Here is a 17140-nt window from a genome sequence, read left to right on the forward strand (position 1 = left end):
CCGTCCCTTATTCGGCTCCTTCCGCCCCCGATTCGCTCCCTTCCGCCGCCCGTTCGGCTCTTTCCTCCCGCGATTCAGCCCCTTCCGCCGCCCGCTCGGCCCCTTCCGCCCGGGATTCGGCTCTTTCCGCCCGCGATTCGGCCCCTTCCGCCCGGGATTCGGCTCTTTCCGCCCGCGATTCGGCCCCTTCCGCCGCGCGTTCGGGCGCCCCCGGCAGCGCCTCGAGCAGCCTCGCGGCGGCCCCGGAAGCGGCTCCAGTCATGGCGGCGCGGGGGAGCAAACGGGGCCTCCCGGTCCCACGGGTTTATTGGAGGCTCCGGCGGCGCTAACGGGGCTCCTCGGCCTCCGCGCCGCCGCTTCCCGTGCCGTTGCCGTTGCCGGTGCCCGGGCAGGACGGGGGGCGGCGCGGGGCGGCCAGCAGCCGCCATTGGAAGACGCTCGTGTCCTTCCCGCCCAGCGACACGAGCAGGGCGTCGTCGTGGCTGAACCGCACGCTGGTCACGTGGCTGCCGTGCCCGCCGTACACGTGACTCGGCGCCTGGGTGGGGGGCGGTGACGTCACGGGAGGCGCGGTGACGTCACGGCGCCGCCGCCGCCCCCCGGCGCCGTCAGCAGCGACGCAAATGGTGTCGCCATGGCGACGGTGTCACCAACAGGCGTGGCAGCGTCGCCATGGCGACGGTGTCAGCAACACCCGTGGGGGTGTCACCAACGGCAACACAAACTGTGTCACCCTGGCGACGGTGTCACCAACATCGATGGCGGTGTCGCCATGGCGACGGTGTCACCAACACCCGTGGGGGTGTCACCAACAGCAACACAGAGTCACCCAGTGCCAACAGCAGCACCCTGACACTGTCCCTCCCGGGTCCCCATGTCCCCCTGTGTCCCCATGTCCCCTGTGTCCCCGTTGTCACCTTGGGGCGCACGCAGGGGTAGTGGAACAGATGGACCCTGTGTCCCCTGTGTCCCTGTGTCCCCCATGTCCCCCGTGTCCCCTGTGTCCCCCATGTCCCCCCATGTCTCCCATGTCCCCCCGTGTTCCCCATGTCCCCGTGTCCCCGTCGTCACCTTGGGGCGCACGCAGGGGTAGCGGAACAGATGGACCCTGTGTCCCCCGTGTCCCCTGTGTCCCTGTGTCCCCTGTGTCCCCGTGTCCCCCCTGTCCCCCGTGTCCCCCATGTCCCCCATGTCCTCCCGTGTCCCTGTTGTCACTTTGGGGCACGCGCAGGGGCACCGGAACAGATGCACCCTGTATCCCCCCCTTGTCCCCATGGCCCCGTTGTCACCTTGGGGTGCGCGCAGGGGTAGCGGAACAGATGGACCCTGTGTCCCCTGTGTCCCTGTGTCCCCATGTCCCCCATGTCCCCCCATGTCCCCCATGTCCCCCATGTCCCCCCGTGTCCCCGTTGTCACCTTGGGGCACGCGCAGGGGTAGCGGAACAGATGGACCCCATGTCCCACCATGTCCCCCGTGTCCCCCGTGTCCCCCATGTCCCCCGTGTCCCCTGTGTCCCTGTGTCCCCCGTGTCCCCGTGTCCCCGTTGTCACCTTGGGGCGCGCGCAGGGGTAGTGGAACAGATGGACCCTGTGTCCCCTGTGTCCCCGTGTCCCCCCATGTCCCCCGTGTCCCCTGTGTCCCCCCCCCATGTCCCCGTGTCCCCGTTGTCACCTTGGGGCGCACGCAGGGGTAGCAGAACAGATGCACCCTGTGTCCCCTGTGTCCCCGTGTCCCCCCATGTCCCCCGTGTCCCCTGTGTCCCCCCATGTCCCCATGTCCCCATGTCCCCCCCATGTCCCCGTTGTCACCTTGGGGCGCGCGCAGGGGTAGCGGAACAGATGGACCTTGCAGAAGTCGTCGGCCACGGCCACCAGGCGCCCGTCGTGCGAGCGGCAGAGCGAGTTGATGTCGGTGCCATCGGAGCCGTCCGGCCACACGCCTGCGGGGACACGGGGGGGACATGGAGGGGACAAGGAGGGGACACAAGGGGACATGGAGGGGACACGGGGTGACATGGAGGGGACACCGAGGGGACACGGGGTGACACGGAGGGGACACGGGTGACACAGAGGGGACATGGGGTGACACGGGTGACACGGAGGGGACACGGGTGACACAGAGGGCACACGGGTGACATGGAGGGGACACACGTGTCTTACCCATGACGTGGAAGCCCAGCACACACGTGTACGTGGAGGGAACATGGAGGGGACATGGGTGACACGGAGGGGACACAGGGGACACAGGTGACACGGAGGGGACACGGGTGACATGGAGGGGACACGCGTCTCTCACCCATGACGTGGAAGCCCAGCACACAGGTGGACGTGGAGGGGACATGGAGTGACACGGGTGACACGGAGGGGACACGGGGGACACGGAGGGGACACGCGTGTCTCACCCATGACGTGGAAGCCCAGCACACACGTGTACGTGGAGGGGACACGGAGGGGACACGGGGGACACGGAGGGGACACGGGTGACATGGAGGGGACACGCGTGTCTCACCCATGACGTGGAAGCCCAGCACACACGTGTACGTGGAGGGGACATGGAGTGACACGGGTGACACGGAGGGGACACGGGTGACATGGAGGGGACACGCGTGTCTCACCCATGACGTGGAAGCCCAGCACACACGTGTGCCTGGAGGGGACACGGGGGACACAGAGGGGACACGGGGGACACGGAGGGGACACGGGTGACACCGAGGGGACACGGGGGACACGGAGGGGACATGCGTGTCTCACCCATGACGTGGAAGCCCAGCACACACGTGTACGTGCAGGGGACACGGAGGGGACACGGGTGACACCGGGGGGACACGGGGGACACCGAGGGGACACGCGTGTCTCACCCATGACGTGGAAGCCCAGCACACACGTGTACGTGGAGGGGACACGGGGGACACGGAGGGGACACGGGTGACACGGAGGGGACATGGGGGACACGGAGGGGACACGCGTGTCTCACCCATGACGTGGAAGCCCAGCACACACGTGTGCCTGGAGGGGACACGGGGGACACAGAGGGGACACGGGGGACACGGAGGGGACACGGGTGACACCGAGGGGACACGGGGGACACGCGTGTCTCACCCATGACGTGGAAGCCCAGCACACACGTGTACGTCGCCCACTCGCGGTCCCGGCTCTCGTAGCGGTTCCGCAGCAGTTTGCAGCCCCCCGCGACGTCCCCTGCGGTGACAGGGATGGGGACAGGGATGAGGATGGGGACAGGGATGGGGACACGGATAAGGATGGGGACGGGGAAAGGGACAGGGACAGGGATAGGGACAGGCATAGTAACGGCAACAGGGACAGGGATGGGGACAGGGGTAGGAATGGGGACAGGGATAGGGACAGAGATGGGGGACAGGGATGGGGACAGAGACAGGGATGGGGACAGGGATAAGGGAGCTGGAGCTGCAGGTGTCCCCAGTGGAGCAGCACATTCCCACCTGGAGCACCGTGTTCCCACCCGGAGTGCCCTGATCCTGCCCAGAATGGCGCAATCCCACCCGGAATGCCGCGTTCCCACCCCGAGCGCCTTGATCCTGCCTGGAGCGCAGCGTTCCCGCCTGGAGCAGCTCAATCCTGCCCGGAGCAGTGCGATCCCACCCGGAACACCACGTTCCCACCCGGAATGCCGCATTCCCGGCGGCTCACAGTAGAGGATCTCGTAGTCGCCGGAGTTGGACATGATGAAGCGACTGTCCCGGGACCAATCCAGGTGGGTGATGAAGCTGGAATGGCCCTGGAGCGGAGCCGGCCCTCAGCGCCCGGCCGGAGCCAACCGGACCCAACCGGAGCCAGCTGGATCCGGCCGGAGCGAGTCGGATCCGACTGGATATAGCCAGAGCGAGCTGGAGCAAGGAGGGAGCTGGATCCAGGCGGAGAGAGCTAGAGCGAGCGGATCCAACCGGAGCAAGATCCAGATGGATAGAGCTGGAATGAGCTGGAGCAAGCCGGAGCGAGCTGGATCCGGATGGAGAGAGCCGGATCCAGCTGGATATAGCTGGAATGAGCTGGATCCAGATGGAGAGAGCTAGAGCGAGCGGATCCAACCGGAGCAAGGCAGATCCAGATGGATAGAGCTGGAATGAGCTGGATCCAGATGGAGAGAGCTAGAGCGAGTGGATCCAACCGGAGCAAGGCAGATCCAGATGGATAGAGCTGGAATGAGCTGGAGCAAGCCGGATCCAGCTGGAGCAAGCTGGAGTGAGCTGGATCCGGATGGAGAGAAGCGGATCCAGCTGGAATGAGCTGGATCCAGATGGAGAGAGCTAGAGCGAGCGGATCCAACCAGAGCAAGGCAGATCCAGATGGATATAACCAGAATGAGCCGGATCCGACTGGATCCAGATGGAGAGAGCCAGACTGAGCCAGAGAGAGCCGGATCCAGCCGGAGCGAGCCGGAGCGCTGGAGAGAATCCAAGGAGCAGAGAGAGCCGGAGCAAGAGGGAGCGGGAACATCCCGGAGAGCCGGAGCGAGGGGGGACGTCGGAGCAAGCGGAGCGGCCCGAGGGAGCTGCAAGGACAGAGCGAGGGGGGATCGGAGTGAGCGGGAGCGTTGGGAAAAGCGGGAGCACCGGAGCGAGAAGGGACATTGGAGAGAGTGGGAACATTGGAGCGAGTGGGAACACCGGAGTCGTGGGGGCACTGGGAACATCGGAGCAGCGGGAACACCAGAGCACTGGGAGCTCCGGAGCTGCAGGAGCACCGGAACAAGCGGGAATGCTGGAGCGCGGGAATGCCAGAGCACTGGGAGCTCTGGAGCTGCAGGAGCACCGGAACAAGCGGGAATGCTGGATCCATAGGAGCACCGGAGCAGTGGGAGCACCGGAGCAGCAGGAGCTCTGGAGCAGCAGGAATGTGGGAGCACCGGGAACACCGGAGCAGCGGGAACATCGGAGCAGCAGGAGCTCCGGAGCAGTGGGAATGCAGGAGCCGCGGGAACATGGAATGAGTGGGGACATCAGGGCAGCAGGAGCACCGGGAGCTCCAGAGCTGCAGGAGCGCCAGAGCAACGGGAACACCGGGAATACTGGGAATGCTGGGAATACCGGGAATGCCGGCTCCGCTCACCGCGCAGCGCCCAAAGCGGCTGTAGCGGCGCCCGCCCTCGGCCGCACTGTAGATGTAGATGAAGTTGTCATGGGATCCCAGCGCCAGGAAGTCGCCGTCTGCGCGGGAATGGCCGGGAATGCCGGGAATGCCGGGAAACGGGGCCGGGAAGGCCGCCCGCGCGGATGCGGGACCCACCGGGCGAGTAGCGCACCACGGAGAGCTGCTCGTTCCCATCGGATCCGGCCGCCAGCACCTGCTGGGAATCCGCGTCCAGCACCAGCCACCTGCGGATGAGCCGGGAGCCGCTCCGGAATGCCGCTCTGGAATGACACTCCGGAAGGCCGCTCCGGAACGATGCTCCGGAATGACACTCCGGAACAACGCTCTGGAAAAATGCTCCAGAACACTGCTCCTGAATGCCACTCTGGAACAATGCTCCGGAACGATGCTCCGGAATGCCATTCCGGAACGATGCTCTGGAATGATGCTCTGGAAAAAGGCTCCAGAACACCGCTCCGGAATGCCACTCCGGAATGCCGTTCCGGAATGATGCTCTGGAACAATGCTCCAGAATGCCATTCTGGAACATCGCTCTGGAATGCAGCTCTGGAACATCGCTCCGGAATGCTGCTCCGGAACATCGCTCCGGAATGCCGCTCCGGAACGCCGCTCCAGCAGGATTTACCTTCCTGTCTGCAGCCCCACGGCCACCGCGTGTCCACCGGGATGGAAGTCGGCACAGAGGCCGATGTCCTGCGGGAAGAGGAGGCCGTTGGCGCCGGGGATCGCGCGGAGGCTCCGGCTCCCATTCCCATTCCCATTCCCGATTCCGGCACCTCCAGCGGGAGGCTCCAGGCCAGCGCGTGCTCCTGGCTGTCCCACACGCAGAGCTGCCGGTCGTGGCCGCACGTCAGGAATCGGCTCCGGGACGGATGCGTCGCCAGGCCCCAGAGCTCGTCCGTGTGGCCCTGCGGAGCCGGGATGCTCCGTGTGGGAGCGAGGTCTGGATCCGAGATGCTCCGTGTGGGAGCAGTGCCCGGAGCTGGGATGCTCCATGGGAGCAGCACCCAGAGCTGGGATGCTCCATGTGGGAGCAGCGCCCGGAGCCGGGATGTTCCATGTGGGAGCAGCACCCAGAGCCGGGATGCTCCATGTGGGAGCAGCGCCCGGAGCCGGGATGCTCCATGTGGGAGCAGCACCCAGAGCCGGGATGCTCCATGTGGGAGCAGCGCCCGGAGCCAGGATGCTCCATGCGGGAGCAGCACCCAGAGCCAGGATGCTCCATGCAGGAGCGAGACCTGGATACGGGATGCTCCATATGGGAGCAAGGCCCTAGGTCCGGGATGCTCCGTGTGGGAGCGAGGTCTGGATCCGGGATGCTCCATGCGGGAGCAGTGCCTGGAGCCAGGATGCTCCATGTGGGAGCAAGGCCTGGATTTGGGATGCTCCATGCAGGAGCGAGACTTGGATCTGGGATGCTCCATAGAGGAGCAAGGCCTGGATCTGGGATGCTCCATGTGGGAGCAGCGCCTGGATCTGGGATGCTCCATGCAGGAGCGAGGCCCTGAATCCGGGATGCTCTTCCTGGAATCTACAGCTCGGATCTGGGCTGCTCCGCATGGGAATGACACCCCCAATCCCTGGATTCCCCTGAGGGGCTGGTGCCCTGGGCGCAATCCCAGGATCCCTGATTGCAGCCGCTCCGGCCGGGAATGATGCCGCACATCCCTGGATCTGGGGCTGCTCCAGATGGGAATGCTGCCACCGGCTCCGTGCCGGAACGCCGCTCCCACCCCTTGCCCCGGCCCGCTCCGTGCCGCTCCACACCCGGAATCCCGGGATCCGCCGGCCCTCCCAGCCCATTCCCCAGCTCCGGGAGCACATCCCGGATCCTGAGCGGAACCTGCAGGATGGGGGTGAATCCGTCCCGGAGGCTCCCGCGGAGCAGCGCGTTCCGGGTGGTTCCCACGAGCAGCTCCTCCCCGGAGCCCTCCGCGATGGTCCGGACAGCGCCCAGGCGCTCCGGGATCTGCGGGCACCATTCCCAGGGCCATTCCCTGGGCCATTCCCGCCTCCCACTGCCATTCCCGGCTCCCAACACCATTCCCGGCATCATTTCCTCCTGCCGGTACCATTCCTGGCGCCGTTCCCACCTCCTGGCACTGTTCCCATCTCCCGACATCATTCCCGGCTCCCAGTGTCATTCCCAGTGCCATTCCCATCTCCTGGCACCGTTCCCACCTCCCACTGCCATTCCCAGTGCCATTCCCAGCTCCGGATACCATCCCCACCTCCTGGTGCCATTCCCAGCTCCCAACACCATTCCCAGCCCCATTCCCATCTCCCAGCACCATTCCCAGCACCATTCCCAGCTCCCAGAATCATTCCTGCCTCCTGGTGCCATTCCTGGTCCCTGGCACCATTCCCAGCTCCCAACACCATTCCTGGCCCCATTCCCATCTCCCAGCGCCATTCCCACCATTTCTGGCGCCATTCCCACCATTCCCAGCCCCATTCTTATCTCCCAGCGCCATTCCCAGCACCATTCCCAGCTCCCAGAACCATTCCTACCTCCTGGTGCCATTCCTGGTCCCTAACACTATTCCCAGCTCCTGACACCATTCCCAGCCCCATTCCCATCTCCCAGCGCCATTCCCAACACCATTCCCAGCCCCCATCACCATTCCCACCATTTCTGGTGCCATTCCCACCATTCCCAGCCCCATTCCCATCTCCCAGTGCCATTCCCACCATTTCTGGCGCCATTCCCACCATTCCCAGCCCCATTCTCATCTCCCAGTGCCATTCCCAACACCATTCCCAGCTCCCAGAACCATTCCCAGCTCCTGGTGCCATTCCTGGTCCCTAACACTATTCCCAGCTCCCGACACCATTCCCAGCCCCATTCCCATCTCCCACTGCCATTCCCAGCACCATTCCCAGCTCCCAACACCATTCCCACCATTTCTGGTGCCATTCCCACCATTTCCAGTGTCCGGTGCCATTCCCAACACCATTCCCAGCTCCCAGAACCATTCCTACCTCCTGGTGCCATTCCTGGTCCCTAACACTATTCCCAGCTCCTGACACCATTCCCAGCCCCATTCCCATCTCCCAGCGCCATTCCCAGCACCATTCCCATCTCCCAGCGCCATTCCCACTATTTCTGGCGCCATTCCCACCATTCCCAGCCCCATTCTCATCTCCCAGTGCCATTCCCAACACCATTCCCAGCTCCCAGAACCATTCCCAGCTCCTGGTGCCATTCCTGGTCCCTAACACTATTCCCAGCTCCCGACACCATTCCCAGCCCCATTCCCATCTCCCAGCGCCATTCCCAGCACCATTCCCAGCTCCCAACACCATTCCCACCCTTTCTAGTGCCATTCCCACCATTTCCAGTGTCCGGTGCCATTCCCAACACCATTCCCAGCTCCCAGAACCATTCCCACCTCCTGGTGCCATGTCCTGGTTCCTGGCACTATTCCCAGCTCCCAACACCATTCCCAGCCCCATTCCCATCTCCCACTGCCATTCCCAGAACCATTCCCAGTTCCCAACACCGTTCCCACCATTTCTGGTGCCATTCCCACCATTCCCAGCGCCCGGCACCATTCCCAACACCATTCCCAGCTCCCAGAACCATTCCTACCTCCTGGTGCCATTCCTGGTCCCTAACACTATTCCCCAGCTCCTGACACCATTCCCAGCCCCATTCCCATCTCCCAGCGCCATTCCCAGCATCATTCCAGCCCCCATCACCATTCCCACCATTTCTGGCGCCATTCCCACCATTCCCAGCCCCATTCCCATCTCCCAGCGCCATTCCCACCATTTCTGGCGCCATTCCCACCATTCCCAGCCCCATTCTCATCTCCCAGTGCCATTCCCAACACCATTCCCAGCTCCCAGAACCATTCCCAGCTCCTGGTGGCCATTCCTGGTCCCTAACACTATTCCAGCCTCCCGACACCATTCCCAGACCCATTCCCATCTCCCAACACCATTCCAGCCCCCATTCCCATCTCCCAGCGCCATTCCCAGCACCATTCCCAGCTCCCAACACCATTCCCACCCTTTCTAGTGCCATTCCACCATTTCCAGTGTCCGGTGCCATTCCCAACAGCATTCCCAGCTCCCAGAACCATTCCCACCTCCTGGTGCCATTCCTGGTTCCTGGCACTATTCCCAGCTCCCAACACCATTCCCAGCCCCATTCCCATCTCCCAGCGCCATTCCCAGAACCATTCCCAGTTCCCAACACCGTTCCCCACCATTTCTGGTGCCATTCCCACCATTCCCAGCGCCTGGCACCATTCCCAACACCATTCCCAGCTCCCAGAACCATTCCTACCTCCTTGTGCCATTCCTGGTCCCTAACACTATTCCCAGCTCCCGACACCATTCCCAGACCCATTCCCATCTCCCAGCGCCACTCCCAGCACCATTCCCAGCTCCCAACACCGTTCCCACCCTTTCCAGCGCCATTCCCACCATTCCCGGTGCCATCCCCACCATTCCCAGCGCCATTCCAACCTCGGCCTCTTCCAGCAGCTCCATCCCGGCGCTCCAGAGCCGGATGTGCCGGTCCTTCCCGCCGCCGCTGAGGACGGAGCCGTCACGGCGGCGCCGCAGGGCGAAGACGCTGCCCTCGTGGGCCCGGGTCTGCCGGGTGATCCGGAACGTCTCTGCGCCCGGAATTGCGCCCGGAATCAGCGCCCGGAATTCCCGATGGCCGGAATTCCTGCCTGGAATTCCCGCCCCCCCCCCCCACCAGCTCCAGCTCTGACATCAGCGCCTGGAATTCCTGCTGCCTGCTCCTCACTGCCAAACTCTGGCTCTGGAATTCCTTGCTAGCTGGAATTCCCACCTGGAATCAGTGCCCAGAATTCCCAATGCCGGAATTCCTGCCTGGAATTCTCACCCCCCACCACCGGCTCCAGCTCCGACATCAGCGCCTGGAATTCCTGCTGCCTGCTCCTTCCTGCCAAACTCCGGCTCCGGAATCAGTGCCCAGAATTCCTGCTAGCTGGAATTCCCACCTGGAATCAGTGCCCGGAATTCCTGCCACCCCCTCCAGCTCCAGAATCAGTGCCCAGAATTCCTGCTAGCTGGAATTCCCACCTGGAATCAGTGCCCGGAATTCCTGCCACCCCCTCCAGCTCCGGAATCAGTGCCCGGAATTCCTGCTAGCTGGAATTCCCACCTGGAATCAGTGCCCAGAATTCCTGCCACCCCCTCCAGCTCCAGAATCAGCGCCCAGAATTCCCGCCTGGAATTCCCGCCCCGGCACCTCTGGCGCCTCCGGCGCGGCTCCAGGTCAGGATGTTGCCTCGGAGTCTCCGGTGAGGACGGCTCCGGCCGCGTCGAATTCCAGGCACTGATGAACTTCGGCTTCTTGTACTTCTGGAGCGGGAGCGGGAGCTGCCGACGGCCCCGATCCCGACCCCGATCCCGCTTCCCGGCCTCCATCCCATCCCGGCCTCCATCCCATCCCGGTCTCCATCCCATCCCACTTCTCATCCCATCTCCCATCCCAGCTCCTATTCCAGCTCCCATCCCCGTCCCCATTCCCATCCCCATCCCAGCTCCCATCCCAGCTCCCATCTCTGTCTCCATTCCCATCCCAGCTCCCATCCCTGTCCCCATCCCAGCTCCCATCCCTGTCCCCATTCCCATCCCCATCCCAGCTCCCATCCCTGTCCCCGTTCCCATCCCCATCCCAGCTTCCATCCCAGCTCCCATTCCCATCCCCATTCCCATCCCCATCCCAGCTCCCATCCTTGTCCCTATTCCCATCCCCATCCCTGTCCCATCCCAGCTCCCATCCCAGCTCCCATCCCAGCTCCCATTCCCATCCCCATCCCCATCCCCATCCCCATCCCCATCCCCATCCCAGCTCCCATCCCTGTCCCCATCCCGGTGGCTCCCACCCGCATCCCGCTCCTATCCCGCCGGCTCCGGCTCCGGCTCCGGCTCTCACCCCGAAGATTCCCTGTTTCTTGGTGAGCGCCGTCCCGCTCCAGGTCCAGAAGTAAACGTGGGATTTGCCGCCGGTGACGATGCTCCCGTTGTCCTGGGGGTGGAACTCCACCGTCAGCACCGACTCGTTCGTGCTCTGTGGGGACGGACACGAGTGACACCGGGGCCAGGAAAGGGCCCAGGCGTCCGGGAAGGGGTCCCGGTGTCCGGGAAAGGGCCCAGGTGTCCAGAAAGGGGTCCAGGTGTCCGGGAAAGGGCCCAGGTGTCTGGGAAAGGACTCGGGTGTCCCGGAAAGGGGGCCCAGGTGTCTGGGAAAGGGCTCAGGTGTCCGGGAAGGGGTCCAGGTGTTTGGGAAAGGACCCAGGTGTCCGGGAAAGGACCCAGGTGTTCTGGAAGGGGCCCTGGTGTCCGGGAAAGGACCCAGGTGTCCTGGGAAAGGGCCCAGGCGTCCGAGAAAGGGCCTAGGTGTCCGGGAAGGGGTCTCGGCATCCGGGAAAGGACCCAGGTGTCCGGGAAGGACCCCGGCATCCGGGAAAGGACCCAGGTGTCTGGGAAAGGGCCCCAGCATCAGGAAGGGGCCCCGGCATCTGGGAAAGGGCCCACGTGTCCGGGAAGAGGCCCCGGCATCCGGGAAAGGGCCCAGGTGTCCGGGAAGGGGCCCCAGTGTCCGGGAAGGGGCCCCGGCGTCCGGGCGCACCTTGACCTCGGCCTGCTTGGTGCCGCGGGCGCAGTCCCACACGGACATCATGTGCTCGTTGGAGTCGTCCACGACGCACAGGAAGGCGCCCTGGTCCTGGGGACGGCCCGTGAGCGCGGGGACACGGCGGGGACACGGGGGGGACATGGCGGGGAGGACACGAGGGGGGACACGACGGGGGGGGACATGGAGGGGACACAGGGGAACATGGGGGAAAATGGGGGACACGCAGGAGGATACAGGGGGACACGGCGGGGACATGAAGAGGACATAAGGGGGACATGGTGGGGACACGGGGGGGGATGTGGTGGGGACACGGTGGGGACACGGGCGGGACATGGCGGGGACACACAGGGGGGACATGGTGGGGACACGTGAGAGGATACAGGGGGACATGGGAGACATGCAAGGGGATACAGGGGGACATGGGGGAAAAGGGGGGATACAGGGGGACATGGGGGACATGGAGGGGACATGCAGGGGGATACATGGGGACATGGGGGACACGGGGGGGGACATGGAGGGGACACACGAGGGGATACAGGGAGACATGAGGGAAAACGGGGGATACAGGGGGACATGGGGGACACTCAGGGGACACACGAGGGGATACAGGGGGACATGGGGGAAAATGGGAGATACAGGGGGACATGGGGGGCATGGAGGGGACACATGAGGGGATACAGGGGGACATGGGGGATGTGGGGGACATAGGGGACACAGGGGACATGGGAGGACATGCAGGGGACACACGGAGGGACATGGGAGGATATGGGGACACATAGGGGACATGGAGGGACACATGGGGGACACAGGGGACACAGAGGGAACACGCGGGGGATATGGGGGATACGGAGGGACATGGGGGGACATGGAAGGACACAGGGGACACAGGGGGACACGTGGGGGATATGGAGGGACACGGGGGGGACATGGAAGGACACAGGGGACACAGGGACACGAAGGGGACACGGGGGACATGGAGGGAACACAGGGGATGCGAAGGGGGCATAAGGGACGCGGAGGGGACACAGGGGGACACGGAGGGGACACGGAGGACACAGGGGACGGGAAGGGGACACAGGGGGACACGAAGGGGACATGGAGGGGACACAGGGGACATGGGACACTCACGGCCATGGAGAAGGCCAGCGCGCCGACCCCGCGCTCGAAGCTGCCCTGCCCGATCTGCAGCAGCAGCTGCAGCGACGTCGAGTCCCAGACGAGCACGAGCGGCTGCAGCGTCTGCAGGGGGACACGGGGACATGGGGACACGGGGACATGGAGGGGGGACGGGGGGGATGGGCTGGGACCCCCTGTGTCCCCCCCCGGGCCAGGAGCGGCCACAAATGCCACCAATGCAGCGTGTGACAGCCGGGCATCCTGTATCCCATCCTGCATCCTGATGTGCATCCCGCCGCGCATCCTGCATCCCACTGGGCATCCCACTGCGCATCCCGCATCCCCCTGTGAATCCCGCTGTGCATCCCGCATCCCACTGGGCATCCCACCATGCATCCCGCTGCGCATCCCACTGTGCATCCCACATCCCATCGGGCATCCCATTGTGCATCCTGCATCCCACTGGGCATCCCACTGTGCATCCTGCCGTGCATCCTGCATCCCGCCGCACATCCCGCATCCCGCATCCCACTGGGCATCCCACCACGCATCCCACATCCCCCTGTGCATCCCATTGTGCATCCCACCATGCATCCCGCATCCCACTGGGCATCCCATTGTGCATCCCGCCATGCATCCCGCCGTGCATCCTGCCGTGCATCCCACATCCCATTGTGCATCCCGCCGGGCATCCCACATCCCGCCATGCATCCCGCCACGCATCCCACAGCCCATTGTGCATCCCATTGTGCATCCCGCATCCCCCTGTGCATCCCATTGTGCGTCCCACCACACATCCCACATCCCACTGTGCATCCCACTGTGCATCCCGCCACGCATCCTGCATCCCACTGGGCATCCCATGGTGCATCCCGCCATGCATCCCACATCCCATGGTGCATCCCGCCGTGCATCCCACATCCCATGGTGCATCCCGCATCCCATTAGGCATCCCATTGTGCATCCCGCATCCCCCTTTGCATCCCACTGTGCATCCCGCCGTGCATCCTACATCCTGCCGTGCATCCCGCATCCCACTGGGCATCCCATTGTGCATCCCGCCGCGCATACCCACATCCCGCTGTGCATCCCGCCGTGCATCCCACATCCCATGGTGCATCCCGCCATGCATCCCACATCCCATGGTGCATCCCGCATCCCATCAGGCATCCCATTGTGCATCCCGCATCCCCCTGTGCATCCCCCTGTGCATCCCGCCGTGCATCCTGCATCCTGCCGTGCATCCCGCATCCCACTGGGCATCCCATTGTGCATCCCACCATGCATCCCGCATCCCCCTGTGCATCCCATTGTGCATCCCGCCGTGCATCCCGCATCCCCCTGTGCATCCCATTGTGTATCCCACCACGCATCCCGCATCCCATTGTGCATCCCACCAAGCATCCCGCATCCCCCTGTGCATCCCATTGTGCATCCAACCACGCATCCCGCATCCCACTAGGCATCCCATTGTGCATCCCGCCGTGCATCCCGCCGCACATCCCACATCCCATTGTGCATCCCGCCGTGCATCCCGCATCCCGCCGCGCATCCCGCTACCTTCCCATCCTTGTCCACGCCGGCCGCCTGCCCGCTGGCCACGCGCACCCTGTCGGGATGCACCGAGAGGCTGCGGGGACCGCGCGTGTCCCCCCATGTCCCCCCGTGTCCCCCCATGTCCCCATGTCCCCCCGCGCTCACCAGCGCACGCACTCCGTGTGCCGCAGGAAGTGGCGCTGGCGCCCGGCGGCCGCGTGGAAGAGGACGACGACGCAGGCGATGAAGTAGACGAGCTCGCCCGACGCCAGCACGAACAGGTTGGAGCGGCTGTCGCGGCCCCGGTAGCCGTAGCTGCGGCACCGTCAAGGAGGGGACGCGTGGGGACATGCGGGGACACGTGGGGACGCGTGGGGATGCGCAAGGATGAGTGGGGATGGCTCTACCATGGGCGTGTTTCAACCCAACCTCAAACTTGGAGGCATCTTGGCCATGGGAGCGTCTTGGTCATGGGGATGTCTTGGCCATGGGGACATGTTGGCCATGGGGACATGTTGGCCATGGGGGTGTCTTGGTCATGTTGACGTCTTGGTTATGGGGACATGTTGACCATGGGGATGCGCAAGGATGAGTGGGGATGGCTCTACCATGGGCGTGTTTCAACCCAACCTCAAACTTGGAGGCATCTTGGCCATGGGAGCGTCTTGGTCATGGGGATGTCTTGGCCATGGGGACATGTTGGCCATGGGGACATGTTGGCCATGGGGGTGTCTTGGTCATGTTGACGTCTTGGTTATGGGGACATGTTGACCATGGGGATGCGCAAGGATGAGTGGGGATGGCTCTACCATGGGCGTGTTTCAACCCAACCTCAAACTTGGAGGCATCTTGGCCATGGGAGCATCTTGGTCATGGGGACATCTTGGCCATAGGGACAGCTTGATCATGTTGACGTCCTGGCCATCTGGACGTCTTGGTCATGGGGACATCTTGGTCATGGGGACATCTTGGCCATGGGGGCATCTTGGCCATGGGGATGTCTTGGCCATGGGGACATGTTGGCCATGGGGGTGTCTTGGTCATGTTGACGTCTTGGTTATGGGGACATGTTGACCATGGGGATGCGCAAGGATGAGTGGGGATGGCTCTACCATGGGCATGTTTCAACCCAACCTCAACTTGGAGGCATCTTGGCTATGGGGGCATCTTGGTCATGGGGACATCTTGGCCATAGGGACAGCTTGATCATGTTGACGTCCTGGCCATCTGGACGTCTTGGTCATGGGGACATCTTGGCCATAGGGACATCTTGGTCATGTTGATGTCTTGGCCATGGGGACATGTTGGCCATGGGGATGCACAAGGATGAGTGGGGATGGCTCTACCATGGGCATGTTTCAATCCAACCTCAAACGTGGAGGCATCTTGGCCATGGGGGCGTCTGGCCATGAGGACATCTTGGTCATGTTGACGTCTTGGTTATGGGGACATGTTGGCCATGGGGGTGTCATTGGTCATGGGGACATATTGGCCATGGGGGGATCTTGGCCATGCGGACATGTTGGCCATGGCAGCATCTTGGTCATGGGGGCGTCTTGGCCATGGGGACATCTCAATCATGGAGACATGTTGGTCATGGGGGCATCTTGGCCACGGGGCCATCCCATTTTGGGGCCATTTGTGCCCGCTTGAGGCCGTTTGGCCTCATTTCGGGGCCGTTTGGACCCATTTTGGGGCTGTTTGGCCCCATTTTGGGGCCGTTTCTGCCCACTTGAGGCCATTCGGCCTCATTTGGGGCCGTTTGGCCCCGTTTGGCCTCATTTTGGGGCTGTTTGTCCTCCTTTTGGGGCTGTTTGGCCCCGTTTTGGAGCTGTTTGGCCCCATTTCGGGACCGTTTGGCCTCATTTCGGGGCCGTTTGGCCTCAGTTTGGGGGCTGTTTGGCCTCCTTTTGGGGCCGTTTGGACCCATTTCGAGGTTGTTTGGCCCTGTTTCGAAGTCGCTTGGCCCATTCCTGGTCATTTGGCCCCGTTTTGGGCCGTTTGGTGCTGTTTTGGGGCCATTTGGCCCTGTTTGGCCTCATTTTGAGGCCGTTTGGACCCATTTTGGGCCATTTGGACCCATTTGGGGTCATATGGCCCCGTTTGGGGCCCGTTTGGGCCCGTTTGGCCCTGTTTGGCCTCATTTCGGGGTCGTTTGGCCCCATTTCGGGGTCTTTTTGGCCCCGTTTCGGCCCATTTGGCCCCGTTTCGGCCCGTTTGGGCGCCGTTCGCACAGGATACACCCAGTCGAGCTGCAGGCGCCGCGCGGAGCAGCTCCGCGCGCAGCTCCTCGTAGTTGCAGACGCCCGACGGGATGTACATGGTGATGGGGCGGGCCCGCGCAGGAACATGCGCACGGAGGCGCCTTCTGCGGGTGGCGCCACCGGGACTCGTGTCCCCTCCTGTCCCCACGCGTCCCCACGTGTCCCCATGCGTCCCCTCAACGTCCCCATGTCCCCACGCGTCCCCACGCATCCCCTCGCATCGCCCCATGTCCCCACGCGTCCCCTCGCATCCCCGTGTCCCCACGTGTCCCCACGCGTCCCCGTGTCCCCACGCGTCCCCTTCGCATCGCCCATGTCCCCACGTGTCCCCTCATGCCCCCTCACGTCCCCACGTGTCCCCCTCCTGTCCCCACGCGTCCCTACGTGTCCCCTCACGTCCGTGTCCCCTCGTGTCCCCACGTGTCCCCACGCGTCCCCCACGCGTCCCCTCGCATCGCCCCATGTCCCA

At 64.0% G+C, this 17140-nt stretch overlaps 1 protein-coding gene across 1 annotated transcript; it reads right to left on the minus strand.

The window, feature by feature from the left end:
• Window positions 1-325: 325 nt before the first annotated feature.
• Window positions 326-16839, minus strand: LOC104575538 (echinoderm microtubule-associated protein-like 3). The gene is given in 21 exon segments (XM_088539142.1): window positions 326-538; window positions 1810-1940; window positions 3100-3198; window positions 3670-3757; window positions 5089-5186; window positions 5266-5354; window positions 5756-5823; window positions 5907-6038; window positions 6974-7099; window positions 9607-9758; window positions 10364-10405; window positions 10408-10455; window positions 10458-10476; window positions 11054-11188; window positions 11750-11845; window positions 12884-12994; window positions 14432-14501; window positions 14573-14722; window positions 16649-16677; window positions 16679-16741; window positions 16744-16839. Coding segments are annotated over 21 exon segments (2055 nt in total).
• Window positions 16840-17140: the final 301 nt, after the last annotated feature.

Source organism: Tinamus guttatus, unplaced genomic scaffold, assembly GCF_059628265.1.
Source record: "Tinamus guttatus ecotype Peru unplaced genomic scaffold, ASM5962826v1 Tinamus_guttatus_pri_ptg001428l, whole genome shotgun sequence".
Lineage (NCBI taxonomy): Eukaryota > Metazoa > Chordata > Aves > Tinamiformes > Tinamidae > Tinamus > Tinamus guttatus.